This window comes from Dermacentor andersoni, chromosome 6 (assembly GCF_023375885.2).
Source record: "Dermacentor andersoni chromosome 6, qqDerAnde1_hic_scaffold, whole genome shotgun sequence".
Lineage (NCBI taxonomy): Eukaryota > Metazoa > Arthropoda > Arachnida > Ixodida > Ixodidae > Dermacentor > Dermacentor andersoni.
The window spans coordinates 166,837,099-166,857,790 of NC_092819.1; the positions used below are offsets into that span (position 1 = coordinate 166,837,099).

The following is a 20,692-nucleotide window of genomic DNA, read 5'->3' on the forward strand; positions in this document are numbered from 1 at the left end:
CCCTTTCCAGTGGGGCGATAACGAGGCCTCTGCATTCTCGCATCTAATCGACCTTCTCACAAGGCCTCTTGTTCTGGCCCATTGCGATCCTTCTGCGCCTACCGAAGTCCATACTGATGCCAGCGGTCACAGAATTGGCGCAGTACTGGTACAACTCCAGTGCTTCAATGACCGTGTTATCGCTTACGCCAGCAGGCTCCTCTCACCCTCGGATCGCAACTATTCCATCACTGAGCGTGAGTTTCTGGCCCTAGTTTGGGCGGTTGCGAAGTTCCGCCCATACTTATATGGCCAACCCTTTTTCGTTGTTTCAGACCATCACGCGCTTTGCAGGTTATGCTCACTGAAAGATCGTACAGGAAGACTTGGTCGCTGGGCCTTACGCCTCCAAGAATATTCGTATTGTCACCTACAAATCTGGCCAACTACACAAGGACGCTGACTGCCTGTCTCGCTACCCGGTAGACGAGCCTGACAATGCTGACAGTAGTACCGCCAACGGCATTTTCTCTGTGCCTGCCTTTGCTAACATCGTCGATGAGCAGTACCGAGACCTATCGCTGCGAGCACTCATCGAGCGTCTGCGCTCTACACCTACCGATGCATCCGTTCAGCGATATGTCCTCCAGGGCGGCATTCTGTACCGAAGGAACTTCCTTCCTGACGGATCTGATCTTCTTGTCATGCCAAAACATCTACGACAGACTGTGCTCTTTGAGATGCATGACACATCCACTGCAGGACATCTTGTGGTAATCCACACGTACGACCACGTCCGCCGTCACTTCTATTGGCCTGGTCTTGCTCGCTCCGTCCGACGCTATGTTGCTGCCTGTGATCGCTGCCAGCGTCGGAAAGCACCTCAGGTGCTACCTGCCAATCATCTCCAGCCGATCACCGTCCCTGTGGAGCTGTTCTTTCGTGTTGGATTAGACCTCCTCGGTCCCTTTCCCACGTCATCCTCTGGGAACAAATGGGTAGCCGTCACAACTGATTACGCCACCCAATACGCTATACCGCGGGCTCTCCCTACCATAACTTTGAGGTTTTTAGTGCACGAATAGGGACGAAAGACAGATGTACGATGCGGACACAGCGCTACCTCTGTCTCTCGTCCCTTTTCGTGCGCTGAAAACCTAAAAGTTATGGAATACCAACAAGCCCAAACCTGCGCTCTTTCTTCCTACCAGTTGCGCCACTGACGTTGCGGACTATATCTTGCGTGACATTGTCTTGCTTCATGGTGCCCCACGACTGCTGTGTACTGACCATGGTCATAACTTCCTCTTAAAAGTTATTGCCGACATTGTGCGTTCCTGCTCCATTCAACACAAGCTGACTATCTCATACCATCCTCAAACCACTGGCCTCAGCACAGCACAATGATAGCGGCGAACACGGTCGGCGATCGTCTAAAATCTGATCAGCGGGTCAAACGCGTCTGCTTTTATACAGCAGTCGTCGAATGTTCCAGACTAATCGTTGGGAACAGCGTGCCTTCCACAAAGTTCTACACCATTCGCGTCAGGCGATGAAATCAGATAACACAAGGTTCGGCGACAACAGACAGCGGATAGAAGCATTGATAACTTTCCAGAAACTTCGGATACATGCAGGTGCGTCCCACGCTGTGCGATAACATTTGTTAGGCGGCGAAACGTGGCCGCCCGATAAAGATAAGTACACATGTCAGTATTATGCCTGTGCACCAGCCACATGAGAGCCATAAAATTGCGTTGCTTTGGGAGAAAAAAAAATTCTATGCTTGAAAGGTAGAGTGCCACCGTGAACCATTACCGAAGTAGCACTGAACAGTGGCCTCCTGATAACAGCGTAGTAACCGCGAATCATTTGCAACATTGCATGGCGGCAGCACGTGGTGCAATGTTCTCATAGACTCGGGGCATGTGGCTATTGACAAGAATGCTTGAGCGACCCTTGTTCTTATGGTGGAAGGACATAGATGGTTGTTCCAAATTGTTGAAATGGATGTAATGCATATGGTGCCGCACAAACAATTGCGTAAAAATGAGTGTGCCACTGTCATGGCATCCGATATCGCACTGGCACACGCACCAGTGCAAGTCCCGTATCGTGCTATTTGTCCTATACGCCTCCAAAAGTATAGGTATGTGCACATGGTAGCAAAGCTTTCATAAAAGCGCGTACGTCCTGCAAGGGTGGCTTGTGGAGCCACGGCAGCGCCATCCACATGTTGCGGCGCCAACTTTTCGGAGGGGAAAAAATAATGTTTGCCTTTCCAGGCTTGTTCTGCTCAGATCACACTGCATTTACTACATACACAGAGCACACAGCAGTATAAATGAAGCGCAAGCAAGTGAGAATGTTTGGCACAATCCAACACCAATTGATAACTGACCCGTCTGTATTTATAGCCCTCATTCTATAACGGCAGCAATTACACCAATGAGCCTTAAGAGTTATGCATGAATTCAGAGCAATAGGTTCACACATACTTTCAACTAAAAACCACATGCATAGGCCCTTAGTACCTACACGCATCTGTTATTTCAGTATCAAAATAAAATCAATGCCACATTGAAATAATTTACAAAAACAGCACTTTTATCTTCACTAACACAGCATGTATGCCACCCGTAGTTTTTATATTGTTCTGAATACATGACTAAAACCTGTTATTTAGTGAAAATGCAGTTGAAAAATAAGGTTACTGACCAAATTTGACATGGTTAATATTAAAAATAATCCTGTTACATTTTATGGTGACCCTTAAAAGGGTTTTGACAAGATTACAATGTTAAATATGGTAATACTGTCGCAGCATATCTCAGCACACATTGCTATGAGCAAACTGTGAAACGCCTGCACAGTTTCTATCTCAGAATTATTCGTGGATGGAAGCAAGCAGTCTGACTTCACATTTTTCTATTCTAATGACATTGTCTGTACTTTTTCAAATGTTTCAATTGGTGACTTAACGTATGCATAACTTTCATCAACTGGTGTTTTGCCTTGCGAGATGTAGTCGTGCTTCATTCGCAACACAATATTTGATGTCACTGCTCATTAGTTTTGAACCGCATTTCAGCCTCACTTTCATGACTATGTGAATTGACTTTGCACCTCCTCTCTGTGCCTTGAAAGTAGAGTGATTGACATTGAAGGTAAAGGGAGTGACATTCTTTGCGGCTTCGAAATCTGCATGCGGCAGTTGCGTGCTCATCTCGAAAGCCGTGTCATCATCGCGGTTAAACTGGAGTGAAGCATGCGCTGCCGTGCGTCCAGTTTGGTTACGCTTCCATGCTTTGGTACTTCGTGCACACCCTCTTTCTACCTTGACTGGTTTCGAACTGTCTTTTTTTAAGAGTATGGCAATTAAAAAAAAACATTACTAATTATATCTGGAAGCAGTGTCAATAGTCAGGGTTGTAAAATTGTAAATGCACTGAAATGTGGTCATTATAACCAATAAATTGTTATATCTGGTATTGTTGTAAGTAGGTTCGACTGCATATAAATAAGAAATAAAAATGGGCCTAAAACAGACCCCTGGGACAATCCCAAGATGATCAAAGCCATTACCATGCACATATCGAGAATGGTTCGACAGGAAGTATTGCATCCAGCTTAAAAGATTAGGATCTGTAATCAGTTTTTGACATCTTCTTTAAAAAGGAGATCTTACGAGAGTGTATCTAATGTCTTTGCCAAGTCTGAAAAATATACAGTTCATAACCATTTTTCTTATGGACTGCTGCAACCAAGTGTCGGTAAAGAAAATTTCTTGTGATTTGAAAGGGCTAAACTTTATGAAGCCATGCTGACATGAAGGAAAATATTAGTTAGGTTCAAGAAAAGACATGATGTTGGAATGTATAATATGTTCAAGAAGTTTGCAAGGCATGCTTGTTAATGATATTGGTTTGCACTAAAGGGGTGAATGTGAGTTACCTGACTTATGCATTGAAATCCTTCCCTTCATTCCAGTCGCTTGGTAATGACCAAGCTTGCAATGACTGCAGAAAGAAATTTCTTAATGTAATGTAACCACTTTACTGGTCACCATGCCAACCTGGTGCATGCTAGCTGATTCGCACAGCACCTACTAAGATGTACTGTGTGAATTAGCCAGCAGCTGGCTGCGGCTAGTTCATTTAATTCTCCCACAGAGCATGCTTGTATGGGGTGGTGACCTGCATGCTAATGATCATGTTCATAACTCCAGGGAAGATGAATAAACATTGCACTTTAAATTTCTACATATGTTTCGACAAGGCATGACACACAGCTATACTAACGCTAGGCAATTGTTGATAAATATTTGGCATAGCTTGCAGTCTTCTCTACACTTGAAACATATATGCTTGATTATTTACTATTATATATTGTCACAGACAAAACCACAAAAGACTTCAGTCGACGCTGTAGATCTTTTTATGAAGCTGTCCTGGCACCTTCGTCGTCGTCTTCTTCTGGGAGCAACCCAACATGCCTAGCATGCTGCACCGGACTGCACCGAGTGGCTGTCAGTTGTGTCAAGGTCGTGCCATTACCCCCCTCCCTAGAAGCATCGTCTCGATGCGGAACATTTATGCACTGGAGATTGCAACAGTGATACTGTTAAGGAAGACGTAGATGGTGAGTGAGGTGTAGAGCTTTGTGGTCAGTGGGAGTAGTATAGCTTCAACCTAGAGACGTGAACGACATCAGACAGGCGTGGGTGTCGGGGACGGCGAGTGGTGCCTTCTCCTCCAGGAATCACTTCGTATGTGACGTCGCCAAGTTCTTGAACGATCCTATAAGGTTCAAAGTAGTGGCGCAATAGTTTCTCCGACCAACCACGCTGGCGGATCGGTGTCCACACCCATACTTTGTCACTGGGTTGATATGTGACGTCTCAGTGACGAAGTGGAGCGGTCGGCGTCATTGTGTTGTTGGTAGTGGATACGCATTCGTGCGAGCTGGCGCGCGAATTCGGCAGTATCAGTGACAACATTAGAACAGTGGGCGGGTAAAAGCATTGCATCCAACTTTGTTACAGCTTCCCAGTCATGCACCAAGCAAAAGTAACATATGGGAGAACGTCGTCCCAGTTTTTGTGGTCGACGTTAACATACATGGAAATCATATCAGCAATCGTTTTGTTTAGCCTTTCTGTGAGCCCATTCATCTGGGTCTGGTAAGCAATGGCTTTGCAGTGAACTGTGCCACTGAGGTGCATGATATCTTCTGGTGAGCTGCACTGTAAATGCTGTGCTCCGGTGGGTTATAACCACTGTTGGAGCACCGTGGCGAAGCACGGTGCCATGTACAAAGAAGGTCGCAATATCATTAGCAGTGCCTCGTGGGGGAGCTCGGGTTTCAATGTAAAGTGTAAGGTAGTCTGTGGCAACAGCAATCCAATGGTTACTAGCCCTCGACGTGGGGAATGGTCCAAGCATATCTATGCCAACCTGCTGAAAAGGGATCCACGGAGGATAAACGGGATGGAGAAGTCCAGCAGGACGCGCGAGTGGTGTCTTGCGTCTCTGGCAGTCGCAGCATGTCTTCACGTGTTGCTTTACGTCACGGCGAAGGTTAGGCAAGAAGTACGTTTGGCGTATGCATGAAAACGTCCGTGTGAATCCCAAGTGGCTCAAAGGTGGCTCATTGTGAGAGGCCCGCAGGATGTCGTCACATAGTGTGGACAGCACTACAAGGAGGCAGGCGGTTGCGGTCAAGTGGAAACCCAGTTTGTAGAGGATGCCATCGCAGAGAAAAAACAATAACTTGTGGACAAACATACGAGGCGGCTCTGGTAGACGGTTCTTAAGATAGTCGATGAGAGGCCAGAGTTCAGAATCATCGCGCTGTTGCTTGCTGATATCTGATACTGTGATAATGGAATGAAATGCGTCCTCTTCATCAACATCGAATGGCGACGCTTGAAGTGGAGCACGCGACAGGCAGTTGGCATCAGTGTGTTTACGTCCAGACTTGAACACTATCGTCATATCGTATTCTTGCAAGTGAAGACTCCAGCGTGCAAGACAGCCAGATGGATCCTTCAGATTGGCGAGCCAGCACAATGAATGGTGATCTGTCACAACTTGAAACGATCGGCCATACAAATATGGTCGGAACTTAGCAGTTGCACACACAAGCAGCCAAGCATTCCTTCTCCATAGTGGAATAGTTCCTTTTAGCTGGAGACAAAGGGCAGCTTGCGTACACAATGACATGCTTGGCTCCATCTTGCCGCAGTACGAGGACGGCACCAAGGCGCCACGTTGCCGGCATCTGTGTGCAACTTGGTGTCACTGTCTTCGTCAAAGTGTCCTAGAACTGGAGGTGCGTGCAGACGTTTCTGGAGTTCACAGAAGACCTCTGGTTAGTCCTGCTCCCAGACAAACGGAACATTATCCTTTGTTAACTGTTGCCAAGGTTCGGCTATCCTTGAAAAGTTAGCCACAAGGTGTCTATAATATGCGCGAAGCCTTAGAAAATGGCAGAGTTCGTGTTTGTTCGAAGGTGTTGGAAACGAAGCAACAGCAATGGTTTTGTTGGGGTCTGGTCGAATGCCTTTGTAGCTGATGACATGGCCTAAAAATTTGTGTTGGTCTTGTCTGAAATGGTATTTTTCAGGCTTTAAAGGCAGGTCAGCAGGACGAATTGCGTCAAGAACTGCTTGTAAGCGCTGGAGGTGCTGCCCAAAAGTTTCTGAAAACACAATGATATCATCTAAATAGACAAGGCATGACTGCCACTTGAGACCTGATAGAACCGTGTTTATCATGCGCTGAAAAGTAGCAGGCGCAGAGCACAATCCGAAAGGAAGAACCTTGAATTCGTAGAGTCTGTCAGGCATAATAAATGTGGTTTTCTTACGGTCACGGTCATCAACCTCGATTTACCAGTAGCCGCTGCGAAGGTCCATCGATGAGAAGTATCGGGCACGTCGAAGGCGGTCCAAAGAATCATCGATGCGGAGAAGGGGATAAACGTTGTTAAGCTTACTATAGTCAACGCAAAAATGCATTGTACTGTCTTTCTTTTTCACCAGAACCACAGGTGGCACCCATGGACTGGTGGAGGGCTGTATGATGTCGTCGGTAAGCACTTGTGAGACTTGGTTTCGCATGGCGTCTTGCTCTTTCCGAGAAACACAGTAGGCACGTTGGCGCACAGGTCTTTCATTGGGATTTGTAATAATTTTGTGTTTCGTAATAGATTTTGGTTTACCTTCGATGTTGAAGCGAGACAGTCCTCAAAAGACTGTAAAAGGCTTCGAATGCTAGCTTGTTGCTCACCTGATAATTTAGAATTCATATCAATTTTGCTGTTGGCTGGTACGTCACAGTTAGAATCTCCAACATTGTGTCCTACAATTAAACTAGCATGAGAGTCACAGACTGGCTCCAAATAGGCGATGGCAGTTCGTGGGGCGAAGTGCTGGAATTCAGGACTGAAATTGGTCTCTAAAATCTTAGCAGTCCGTGACGACAGCTGCAAGATGCTGCGGGCTACGTAAACCTGTTTAGCCAACAAGACTGACAGATTGCCTTCAACTATTCCGAGATGGGGAGGGTCATCGTCTGCTTCTACGGTGATCAAGGTAGTGATCCGTGGTGGTAAAGTAGCGCAGTCACCCGAAACGCGTAACACTGTGGACTGTGAGTGATAGTCGCTCGAATGAGTTGTGTGTTTGCTGGAAAAAGTGACAAGCAACTCACAAAGGTTTATGATTGTGCCGCACTCCCAGAGAATGTCCATGCCGAGTACGACCTGCCTAGAGCACTCTGCCAGTATAAAAAATTAACCGACAAAGGTGGCCTCATGAATTTGTACCCTCGCTGTGCATTTGCCGATCGGCGTGAGAACATGACCGCCGGCTGTATGGAACTTATGTCCTGGCCACAGTGTCAACACCTTGCGAAGTGCAGTAGCCAGTTGTCCGCTCATAACAGAATAATCAGCACCAGTGTCAACAAGAGCGGTTACCGGTTGGTTATCTACAGAAACGAGTATGTCAGCTGAAAGAGGTTCACGGTTTTCAAAGGAAGGGGCCAAAGGTATGCAGTTGTCATTGTCGTCATCGTTATTGTCGTCGTCGTTGGGGTGTTGCAGCGGAGCATCTTTCGAAGTGCGTCGGACAGTGGCCCCATCCCCAGAGGTCACTGTTCTTAGTTTCCTCGACTTGGTCTCTTGGGCCGGTTGCCCACGTAAGCGGAGAACGTAGTGTAGCTGCTAGGTGACGCCGGTCGTTGAGGAGATGGTGAACGTGACTGGCGGCTCTGCGGAGATGGAGATCGGGTCGTTGGCAGGGACTGTTCAAACGGTGGGAACTGCACGTACAGCAACGAATGTTGACTGGCCAGATATTGCTGGATTTCTCTTGGGCGCTCTCCTTCACGTGGGTGACGAGTGCCAGGGTGATAGCCCTGCACTCCTATTCTTTGGTAGTAGCAGGCACGGTACAAGGGGCCCGCTTCGCCACTGTGGAAGCAGAGTGGCTGATAGTCAGATGTGCGCTACACATGTGACTTTCGCGTATTGATTCGGGGGCTCGTGGACTCATACATATTTGTATGTGAAGCTTGGCCCTGGAAGTGGCACAACGGTTCTTCAGAAGAAGGCGGGTTACGGTGGTTCACGGGCTGCGCAGGTAGCCCCACTGCTTGCGCATAAGTCAGTACGGGGGCGCCTTCAGGTCTGGTGTGCATGAGTGGCTGTGCCGCCTGGTGGACTTCTTCGCGGATAATATCTGTGAGGGATGTTACGGTCGGCTGAAATCGCACTCCCTGTAGTTGATCGAGGTCCTCACGCACGACACTACGCACAAGCTCTTGAAGCGCATCGGTGTCACAGGGCAATGAGAGTGAAGATGCTGATCCGAGGGTGATTTGGCGATTGTAGACCGAGGAGCGTTGCTGAACAGCTTGCTCCATTGTTATCGCTTCACTGACGAACTCGGGAACTGTAGCTAGAGGCCTTCGCATCAGTCTAGCAAACAGCTGCTCTTTCACTGCACGCATCAGCAGGTGGACCTTCTTTGCTTCTGTCATGCCAGGGTGAGCATGCTTGAAAAGCTGCGACATGTCCTCTACGAACATGGCTACGCTTTCATTCGGCTTTTGAACCTTACTCTGAAGGGCTTGCTCTACTCGCTCTTTTCTCGTGGGACTGCTGTATGTATCGCGTATCTTCTGTCGAAATTCTTGGCAGGTGGTGATGGATGGCTCGGGGTTAGCGAACCATGTTCGGGCAGAGTCCTCTAGGGCGAAGTACACATTCCTTAACTTTTTCTGTTCATCCCAATAATTGTCGTTGGCCACACGATCGAAGTCATCGAGCCAGTCTTCCACATACTCAAAAGGCTCACCATGGAACGGCCGCGGCCAGCGACGCAGGAGGCTGTCCCGTACCATATGTATCCTGTGTCTGGCTTGCGGTTGTGGTCAACATCCTCGGCAGATCTTGCAGGCCATATTCCGGGGGCAGTCTTTGAAGCCATCGGCTTTTGGGGAGGTTGTCCGCTTCCAGTTCCTTGGGGTCACAGTATATAGACGCGTACCCAGCAACTCCACCAGTTTGTCACAGACAAAACCACAAAAGACTTCGGTCGATGCTATAGGTCTTTTTATGAAGCTGACCTGGCACCTTCGTCGTTGGCTTCTTCTATGAGCAACCCAACATGCCTAGCATGTTGCACCGGTTTGCATCGAGTGGCTGTCAATTGTGTCAAGGTCATGGCAATGTACTTGAAAATGTGTGCTTAAGTCGCTTAAGGCAAGTACATCTTATTAGAATTCTGTTACTTGAAGTTGTCTATGCTTTATTGCATAAGTGCATCACGTGCGATAAACTTCTTTGTTTGTTGGCAGGATAATCAGATAATTATGAAGACAGCATGTTCGAAGTGCTCGCAAGCACACTCAGAAGGTAGCTTCTTTTTCTCTTTCTGAGCTTCACATTCTGCATGGTGCCAGTTCTCTACAATGTGTAGAAAGGGGGGTTAACCGAGAGGCCCGATTTTTATTAGTCATGTCATAAGAAGCCAACAAACACTGACACCAAGGACAACATAAGGGAAATTACTTGTGCTTAATAAATGAAACAAAGAAACAATAAATTAATGGAAATGAAAGTGGATGAAAAAACAACTTGCCGCAGGTGGGGAACGATCCCACAACCTTCGCATTCCACGTGTGATGCTCTACCAATTGAGCTACCATGGCGCTGTTTCCCCATCCACTTTCTTGGGTATTTATCTTTCCTAGTAGAACCCTGGGAGTGTTAGCCAGTGCCACCACTCGCAGACCTTAGCGGCGGATGTGCAACATCCTTTCTGTTGCAGGTATCATGAGGACGTGATAATTTTGGTTGAAGGCAACTGGTCAATAAACCCACACGTGCTACCTTGAAGGCATCAATGTTGCCGGATTCGAGACCCTCGTTATGTAATAAACGAGAAGAAAGGGGGGTTCACCAAGGGGCCCGATTTTTATTAGTCATATCATAAGAAGCCAACAAACACTGACACGAAGGACAACATAGGGGAAATTACTTTTACTTAATAATTGAATTATTAAAGAGATGATAAATAATGGCAATGAAAGTAGATGAAAAAACAACTTGCCGCAGGTGCGGAACGATCCCACGTCTTTGAATTACATGTGCGATGCTCTAACCAATTGAGCTACCACGGCGCCATTTCCCCATCCACTTTTTGGGGATATTTATGTTTTTACTACTAGAACTGACCTTGGGAGTGTTAGCCAGCGCCACCACTCAAAGACCTCCTTTCTGCCGCAGGCATCACGAGAACGTGATCTCTTTGGGTGAAGGCAACTGGTCATGTGAAGGTTGTGGGATTGTTCCCCACCTGCAGCAAGTTGTTTTTTCATCCATTTTCATTTCCATTAATTTATCCTTTCTTTATTTCATTTATTAAGCACAAGTAATTTCCCTTATGTTGCCCTTGGTGTCAGTGTTTGTCGGCTTCTTATGATATTCTCTACAATGTAGCACAATAAATACAAGTGCTGTTTACAAGTTCTCTAATGCATTGATTCTGTCTATGCTGACCACAGAAAAAAAAAAGAAAAAAATCTTAAGAGTTATAAAGACATATACCTTGTGCACTTGATCTGTCTGTGTATTTATGTGCTCATTATAACTCGCGCTTGTCACACCTGTCATTGGAAATGAGCATGCCAGACAACTCTGATCCAACTATGATAGCGTGCAGGTTACGGCCGTGATAATGTAGTAACTTCTGCCTTTGGTAGGTTTACGCAAGTTCTTATACTCTGTGGCAACTGTAGCCACAGCGGCACAGAAGAGTGCCTTTTCTCTCTGCACATCTCACTTTTTGCTGCCAGACACCAACCAAACATTGCGTGAATGTGCGTAACATGCTCTTTGCTGCCACCTGCCTTAGATGGTGCCACCTGTCTTGATCCGAACAGCAGTGCACAAGGCCTATAATGGCAAGCGAAATTTTGAACACTGCGCACCGTGCCACTTGATTTTTCAGACACGACACTGCAAACATGCATACATGATTTTAGAGTGGAGACCGGAAACACAAAAGGCTATCCAATTCTTTACCGTTTCTGAGTGTGAGGAGCTGATAAACAAAACCTTTTCTTGTCAAATAGACATGGTGTCGGGATCTGGGTTTCTGCCACATAACCCGAGTGCTGAATGCGAGACCCTTTTGAAACAATTAAAAGCGAGGTTTAGGCCTCATCGAAAAGAGAAAACTAAAAAATGTCACCATTATCGCTTACACTCATAAAATATCGCACGGTCTAAAAAATGTAGGCTCTCGTTCTGGCATACAAGCTGTATTCAGTGCCCCAAATAAACTTGGCCCTCTATGTTTCTTGGTTCACAGAAAACTCAACAAGAAGTGTCGAGACGAGGTAAATAAGAAGTGCACTACAAAGCATCAGAACATATTCGTTCCATCTGTTAATAGGGTAGTATACCAATTTCCCACACTATGCACGCAAATATACATTGGTCAGAGAGGGCGATGTTTAAGTGCATGACTTGGGGAGCATAAGAATAATTTAGGTGCAAATTATAGTTTGCATTTGGTCACACTGTAAGTCTTGCAATTGTTTGACTTTGTTTGATCAAACTATTGTTCTGTTTCGGCATAAGAACAATTTGGCACATGAAATAATAATAGATTTTTTTTTTCATTTTGAGTGCCAGCAATTTGTGCATTAATGTTCCTTGGTGGCTTCATTGCGAAAAGAGATGAATGTTCTCGGGACAAGGGAGGGTTACATTTGTGGTCTAGTTATTATCACTTTTAACAGTTTGACGCCTGCACCTTGTGTCCTGTTTCATTTTTTCATTGGGCTTGATTATATTTTTAATATTCAAATGTAAGGAGCAGCCTTTGTTAGACTTTGTGATTGCACAGTTAGTTCTATTTCCTTTATATACGTGTTTTTTCCTTCAATGAACTGTTAGTTGTGAGTAAGCACTTGTGTTGTCCTTTTTTTCGACTTCACATGTGCTTTTGGCACTCTCCTAGTTCATGGAATCATATGCGTGGGCTAGACTGATGGTCGTAGTAGTGGACTATGGATTCATGCGAGGGCACCTCCATGTCTGAAAAGTTTGCCAGCTGCGTATGTATTTTGACCAGTGGCTAGACTGAGCTTGGCAGGGTTGGGCCGCAGATGGCAAGCCGACGTGTTGATCCTGCATGATAACACTGATCACACCATTGCATATTTGCGGTGATGCAGAGTCTGTGTACGTAAATTTTTTTTCCCTCTTTGCCTTGTATCGGCACGGCAAGCTGCTGATTGGTGATCCTCGGGAGATCCCTTGGTTTGGAGGCACATTTCTATTGTGGGAACTTGACTGCTATTTATTTGCCATTAATGAGTATTGGATGTAACAAAGGTATTTTCATGTCCAATTTGGCTTCCTTATAACGAGGTTCGACTGCACAGCCTTTGAGTCGAAAGGTTTCTTTAATTGGCTACATTATGATTTGTAGCTATGGTGTGACCGCAGTGCAACATTTTACACCAAAGATTACATTGAATAGTTGCCTTATTTTTCTGCACATCATTGCCAGGCATACAAAGCAGCGCTTTGTGCCTTTTTGTTTTTGAACATTTTTCATACCACTTTGACTACACAAAACGTGACAAACTCAGCCAGCAGGCTTTGTGGGAAAGCCAACCTCTGAATGGGAGAAAGGGTTAGCGTGAGCAAGAAGAATGGTGTGAAAAGGTGCAGCAGGCCTGATCCACTATATTGATGTGTGTCCATCATTCCGCAAATGCCTTGGCATGCAGCTGCGCCTTTGGACGTTGGATCAGACTAGTAGTCGATTATGTTCCATGCTTGGGTGACAAGGTACTTATTCATGTTTTTTGCACTGCTTTCAGTGCAAAGCAATGCAACATTCCTTGTCGCATGCACCAGTGGTCCTGCATCACAAAAACAAATTGCCCGTTATACTGCACCACACTACATTCTAAACCCAGTGGTACAGTTTCATCACACAGTACTTGCATTACAATCATAATGTGATATACACACCATGTGTCCTGACAAGCGCTGTCTTTGGTTGTTAAATGTAGAGGATTCAAGACAACAGGCTCAGGCTTCACAGCAGTGGCAGACATCAGCGTTTGTGATAATTGCCAGTACACCTAGTAAAAAAATTTCAGTGAATAATATTTTTTGCTGCTCAAAGTGGACCATTTGCAAAAAATATTCTGCACATGTGGAAGAAAGGTATTTTCCAACCAAAGTGCTCTTGACCACAGACTGTGCAATAAATTATTGTTACCATTCAACAGCTTTCTTTGCCTTTTCTACTGCCAAACTCTCCTACTCTACGAGGATTCAGCAGTAGTAAAGGCTGTTGAATACCTGCAATGTATTCTCTCTTGGTGGCTAGATTTGGGGGAGCTATGATGATGTAATTTTGGAGAAATTATTGGAAAGCCCTTGTGCTTGCACTTCCTTCTCTTAGGGACCGCACTGAAAGGGAGAAATGTAGTCTTGCATTGACGAGAGCTGTTGGTTGAGAGATAGCCTTGAGAGGCACCCGACTTAGTTTTTTGCAGATGGTCTAATAGACCTATCTCTGTGCAAATGGTCTAATTAAGCTTTTTCTGTGAATGGAAAAAGAAATGGTATCTTCAATAATTATTTGACACAGAACTTTGAGTAAGGAAGGAGGCTGGAAGGGGGCTGGAAAACAAGGCAAAGTGCACGAAGAGGACTAGTTCAGTAGAGATAACAGTGGGGATAAGCCTTGTTTTCCAACCAGATTTTCTAGTAAGTGAATGGGCTGCTGCACGAAACGGTGCATGCATTATTTTGCAAGTCATCTATTCCTTTTTTAATTAATGACCTCAGTGGGCAGAGCCTATTCTTTTCCTAGAAACTTTGGGACTAGCACAAGTTTCTTGACATATGGGATAGATGTATGTAAATGCCTACTGTCTCTTAACATTTTCTGTATGTGTACCTACAGTAAACCCTGGTTAATTCGAACTCTCATAATCTCAACGTATCGGTCAATTCTAAACTGCTTTCCTGGCTTGGTGTCAACTTTATGTATTTTTCACCTCCTATCTTGAAATCTCAGCTGCGAAAATGTCGGGATTATTCAAAGGTTTTCCATATTTTGTGTGCAGCTGTGATATCGCCAAAAAGTTACAGGACCATAAGTTTGTAGCGAATTCCGCCTCATTCTATGCCACTCATGTCATCCACTATTCCTGGCTGGCTGCAATCTCATCAATAATGCAAGCAGAGTGTCTCTCTGACCCTTGATGAAGCGTGATAAGTGCAGGTTGGTACACGTGACTTCCACAGTATGCATGCTCACGTGTGCGTGGAGCGTCATCAGTGTGCTTATTTGCCATGCTCTGTGTTTCTATGTTTGTGGATCCGTGCTCTTCGCCAGCTGCAACGAATGTTTGGTACCGTATTTACTCGAATCTAGGCTGATGTTCTTTTTTTTTTGAAAGGACGATGTGCAAAAGTGGAGGGGTCGGCTTAGATTCAAGTATCATGATTTGACCGCTAAAGGCCCGGCCGCGCTAGCGGCATAATGTCTTGCCATGCATCGATCTCAGCCTGCCATGTGCAGGCAAGGAGAGGTGACGGCGGAGGAGAGAGTAGGTGGCGGTACTTTTCTTATATAGGGAATTTAGCCGGCAAGGGTGGATTGTGTCATGGGATTACGGCGCCGGTGATTGCCATGCACTTTGACACTCCCTTCTCTCTTCCTCCCGCGTGGCGCGGGCACGGAGTTGGCAGTTTTCTGAAAGCGATCGTTCAGTGCAGTCGTGTTGGTTGAGTTTTGGAAGTGTTGCACCTTAACCACGTGCTCGCGAAATGCCTGCGCCACCTGTGCTTTAGAAGCGATGGCACGAACCAAGCGGTGCTCCTACAGTGCGGCCTTTAAGCGAAAGGTCATTTTGCATGCGGAGAAAACTTGGAACCTGCAAGCACAGCGCAAGTTCGGCGTGCACGAAAAGAATGTGCGACGATGGTGCAAACAACGGACCGAACTGTTCAGCTGTGCAGCAACTTGCTTGGCATTCACTGGACCAAAAACGGGCCGACACCATGAGGTGGAAGAAGTTGTCGCCGATTTTATCACGGAACAAAGGGAAGTAGGAATGCTCGTGATGACAGAGATTATCTAAGCGAAAGCCAGGGAAGTTGCCAACGTGAAGGGTGTCGCACGAGCCAATTTTAAAGCAAGCAGGGGCTGGGCAGCGCGCTTTATGAAGCGGTTCGGGTTCAGCCTGAGACGACGTCTGTGTGTCAGAAGCTGCCCGCTGACTTCGAGGATAACCTTGGCAAGTTTCAGTGCTAAGTGATTGACAAATGGCGGGAAAAGGGTTACCAACTGGGGCAAATTGCAAACGCCGACCAGACCTCGGTGTTCTTCGACATGCCAATGGCACGCTCCATGAACAAAAAGGGTGCGAAGGAAGTCAAACTTAAGACAGCGGGTTATGAAAAGCAGCGAACGACAGTAATGTTTTGCTGCACGACCATTGGACGAAAACTCTGCCCATACATAATATTCAAGTGCAAGACTCTACCAGTGGGCGAAAAGTTCCCCAGAAATGTGGTTGTGCGTGTTCACAACAAAGGTTGGATGTCCAGCGGCGTGATGGAGGACTGGGTGAGAATGTTTCGGGAACACCATCCAGGAGCCGCGTTGTGCAAGCAGTCACTTCTAGTCCTCGATTCCTACTGCAGCCATCTGACTGACAGCGTGAAGACCACGCTTTCTCGTGCTGGGACAGACATCACCATAATCCCTGGTGGCATGACTAGCCAACTCCAACCGCTTGATGTCACCATTAATAAGCCCTTTAATGATAGGCTTCGCAAGGACTATATTGACTGGCTTACGTTGGAAGAACATCAGCTCACCCCAACCGGGCGCATCAAGCGTGCTTCGCTTTGGCCAGCTGGCGGACTGGATCGCTGCAGCGTGGAATGAAATTCCAGACGAAACAATCATTAGCGCTTTCAAAAAGTGTTGTATTTTAAAGGCGATGGACGGAAGCAAGGATGATGCCCTCTGGGATGAACTCAGCAACAAAGAGGACAGCAATGTTGCCGACAATGATGACGACGACGACGAATAAACTTTGTGCGTGCGTGCCTGTGAAATGTGCGCTTATGCAATAAAAATGCTGGGTTTTCTGCCGATGAAACTGAGTTTTTTTAATTTGGCCTACATTCGAGGTAAGTTTTTTTTTTCTAGCTTCGGACTTTAGGGGGGGGGGGGGGAGGGGGTTGGCTTAAAATAGGAGTCGGCCTAGATTCGAGTGAGAATGGTATGTCTTTAGAATTTCTTGAAATCACAAGTCCAGGGTCGCAATTTTGTTGTGATGTCTTTTCCCTTGCTGTTTCTTCTTGCGCTTGATTGGTGGTCATGGTGACACTCCGCCCGCGTTATCAGTGGGATGAGCCAGCTGAGAATGGTGGGTGAAAGAAGCATATAATTGAGTGGAAGGCAGGGCTGCAAAATCGTGGCCCAGGTGCAGTAATCTCGGTCGATTACATTTTTGGGATACGAGCATTTTCGCAATATTTCATGTCGCTAGGCTTTGGACACATCGGTGCCTATATGCTGCCTACATGCAACAGTCTTTGCTTGGTTCTGTGCCTAAATCACTGTTGCCTGTAGACGCCCAACGTATCAGGTGCCGTGTCTCACAGTGTCTTGCAAAAGTGATCTAGCAAAAATACCACTCCTGGCGTATTCAGCTTTTGTGAGAGATTTAGCGGTTGCTGGCACCTATTTCAGAAGGCCCTATGTGGTTGGTCTGTGTGTGGTCAGGGGCATATATTTTCGTTAATTCGCTTATCTCGAAACTTCACTTATTTTGACATTTTTCTCAGTTTCTGCAACTTCAAGATAACAGGGTTGTACTGTATGGTCAAAAGTCGTCCATCGCAATAATTCATGGTTGCATTGTACTTTGTGCAAAGATGGCTCATATTGAAGAATTCATTGAATGTTTGGAAAGTAGGCAGTGAAAGGCAGCTTTGCCCAAATGGTATTAGTGGGCTGACTGCTGTCATGTTTTTTGCAGTGAATCTCAAAAGAGGCCCTTATTGTGATTTTGGTTGCTGGCGGTGTCCTGGGCCATTGTCACATCACAGTGGCTTAGAAGCTTGACAGATAAACAAGCACATGCATGCACATGCCACTATCTGCAGCTGTTCTCTCTGTAGTGTTGCTCAAAGTATGTCTGTTTCTGTGGCCATCATGCCTGGATGCTGGGACAAGGTGTATAGGTCAATCGTAAAAGTAAGAAAGTTTGTTGTTGCTCAATTACTGAAAGGTGTGGATACAGCAGCCGTTGTTAGTGTGCTAGGTTCACTGTGTTTACATGTTAGCGATAAACTCAAAAGAGCCAGTGAAGAGAGTTGTCAAGAGCTTTGCTGTGCTAAATTTTGCGTGTCGTATTCTCCACGGCTTGGAGTGGGTGTGAATGACTGAAGCTGTGAACACAGTTTGTGGCAACGCTCTTCTCAGCCCCCTTTTATTTCAATTGGTCCTCACTGCCGGCGGTAATGTTTGTTTTATGTTGCTGTGGTGCAGCCTGGCAGCTGTGCCATTTTTGTTAGCTCCACTTTTATTGTTTTTTCTTCTTCTCCTCCCCTTCAGATGCAAGGTTACAATAAAAATTATCATGGTTTCAAGAAGCCCGAGGTAAGAGTCCGCCTCCCAGCCAGTGTGAGTTCCCATCCCCGATTCCTTCCTCGTAGCTGACATCATCATCATCATTTCATCTCCCGCTTCTTGAAACCACAGGGACACAGGTGCTGTCGTGACAACTTGCATGACAGTGCTCCACAATCCTTTTGCCTTAGCAGCTGTGTTCATAGTCGCAGAGCCATACGTTGTGACCAAGCATCATGTTGTCTACAAACCATCCCTTTAGTTGCCTCAGCTACTCATTGTCACTAGAGGAATGCTGCTGGTCAACAATGCTCAGATGGTGTGAAGTTTCGCAGTGCCCACATGCTGCACAATCCAGCAGTTTCTGCGCTCTCTGATAGGGAAATTCACAGCGGTTTGTGATACCCCTGCATCATAATTATAGCATCTTGGCACTCCCTGCTTTGGTGGCAGCAGTGTGTGCATGGATTGCAATTTTGTGCTTGCTCTTGATTGTGGTTGTTCCAAAGCTGACAATCAGGCACATGGCTTGTTGCATTGTAAGCAAGCCTGTGAACTAGCTGGAACGAACTTGCTGTACAGGTTAACAGTAACATGGATGGAGCAGAGATTCTTAACACTTCCAGCTGACACATTCAAGTGCTAATCAATGCATGTCAAGGAAATCCTAGTGTATTAGCCAGCAGTGTTGTTGCCATGCACAATGTTGCAGCCATGGTGAATTTTCAGAACAAACACATAGGAAACGAGATTGGCGCCGGCAGAGATGCCACTGAAGAAGAGCTGTGGCTGTCGGCTCGAAATGCTGAATTTCTTACCTCCTCTTCTCAGGAATTTCTTCCTTTTTTAAAGTTTTATCAGGCATTGACAGTCCGCAGTGCTGTGACGAGTGATCACAGTATGTGCATAATGAGTGGGCAGTGTAGTCGGTGTGAACTGCTTGGATCATCTAAACTCGAAGCCAGTGTAATATAGACTATGCTATATGCTACATAATGTTCTTACGTGGTTAGTACTGAATATGCAAAGGGAGTAGCTTGATATGTTGAGTGCGTGAACAGCAGCTGACAGTCACTGGTTATTCAAGTTTTGAATTTGCAATGTGCTGCCCTCGACCTTGCTGTGTTTCTTGCATCATTTAAGGAGGATTTACTGTAGCGATAGCTTCAGCAGTGCTCTGCATGGTGAGAACTGAGCAATTTAGGTGAGAACTGAGCATCGTGTGGCATTAAAATGTGTGAACAGCATAAATGGCATGAGAGTCCCTCGCAAAATTCTAACAGGTTCTCATGTTTTTGATCAGCGAACAAGTGCAATGCTTGTGCGTTGTGGTACGCATACTGCCATTTTGGTCATCATAAGTGCACTAGGGAGAGCACAAAGAAGGCGTGGCAGCGTTTTTGCTGTCGAATTTGCTTTCTCTGTTTGTTTTCATGCATGTGCCAATGCCATTCATTACATTAAGCCTCTGTGATAGTGTAGAGTGCTTATAATGTAGGTTACACTGCACTACTATAACAGATGCAGTAAATTCCCACTACTGTCAGTGTCCAACTTTTCGGACTCCCTAGGGGATCGAGAAAATGTCAAAAAAAAAAAAGAAGAGTGAATGCATGCTTTTTACTGCCCCCAAGGACTCGGAGTGCTACATGCACATCCAAAATAGCTCTGAAAGCCTGCCAGTACACTTTAGGCATATTGGGGCTCATACTGTGACAGGAGATAGTGCATGCACACGTGCATAGTTAAGAAATGCATACCGTGTATTGTAACAGTGGCCCTTGGTATCGTGTAACCCCACTGTATTGCGGTGAAGTTAATTTTTGAGAATGGGCATCTTGCAATGCTTGACCCTGGCCATGCTTTAATAAAGGGAAAATGAGACATCCACCGAAACGTGGCAAATTGAAATTTGCCATGTTTGGGTGGATGTCTCATTTTGTCTTTATTAAATGCTTCTCTCCACCTTGTGGGCTTCCACAGAACTATTATGTCTAACCCTTGCCATGCTAACCATGCTTCGAAGCCATCGGCGAGGATGACAGAGGCGGAGTTGGCGCTATTGCTGACAGCAACAAATTCTTTCAATGAAAAACATGGTACCGAGCAGGAAGCTTGGTAGTGAACGTGGAAGCAGCTAGGCATAGCATTGTCACGGGGGTGGCTATGCCAGTGGTCCAGCATGCGAGAACACTGGTTTTAGGCTGCGAGGTTATCAAAATGGCGGCGATGATGACTTCGATTAATGTTATTTTGGTCCTGCTGTCATGGAAAAGGTCAGGAAAATTGGATGGCGAAGGTTTTCATTGTCCAAAATTTCTGATGTTCTTATACATGGCTCTCTCATGAAATCATTTGAATTATAATGCATGTCCGAAAAATCGCCCGTTGACTGTATTTGTGCTTCGTACTGTACTTTGTGCTGTGCCTGTATTCATGTACAATGAAGCTGAATGGGAAGCCCTGCTTACTTCGTTACATTGCCCATTTGGTAGGGAAGGGTATTTAGTCGCC

The 20,692-nt window shown here is 45.9% G+C and overlaps 1 protein-coding gene across 5 annotated transcripts in view; it reads left to right on the plus strand.

The window, feature by feature from the left end:
• The window catches only part of LOC126523407 (cyclin-dependent kinase 8-like), a 129,176-nt gene that overhangs the window by 79,131 nt on the left and 29,353 nt on the right, over window positions 1-20,692 (plus strand). Inside the window, exons 5-6 of one of the 5 annotated variants that reach the window (XR_008610724.2) lie at window positions 7,025-7,073; window positions 18,164-18,232. The exons of 1 other annotated variant lie outside the window; for it this stretch is intronic. Coding sequence is in view for 3 of the 4 variants with exons in the window: in XM_055066788.2 (XP_054922763.1) it covers window positions 18,164-18,232 (69 nt within the window). In the remaining variant the exon portion in view is untranslated. The remainder of the gene's footprint in view (window positions 1-7,024; window positions 7,074-18,163; window positions 18,233-20,692) is intronic. 3 more of the 5 variants (XM_055066789.2, XM_055066788.2, XM_050172029.3) reach the window with 3 other exon arrangements.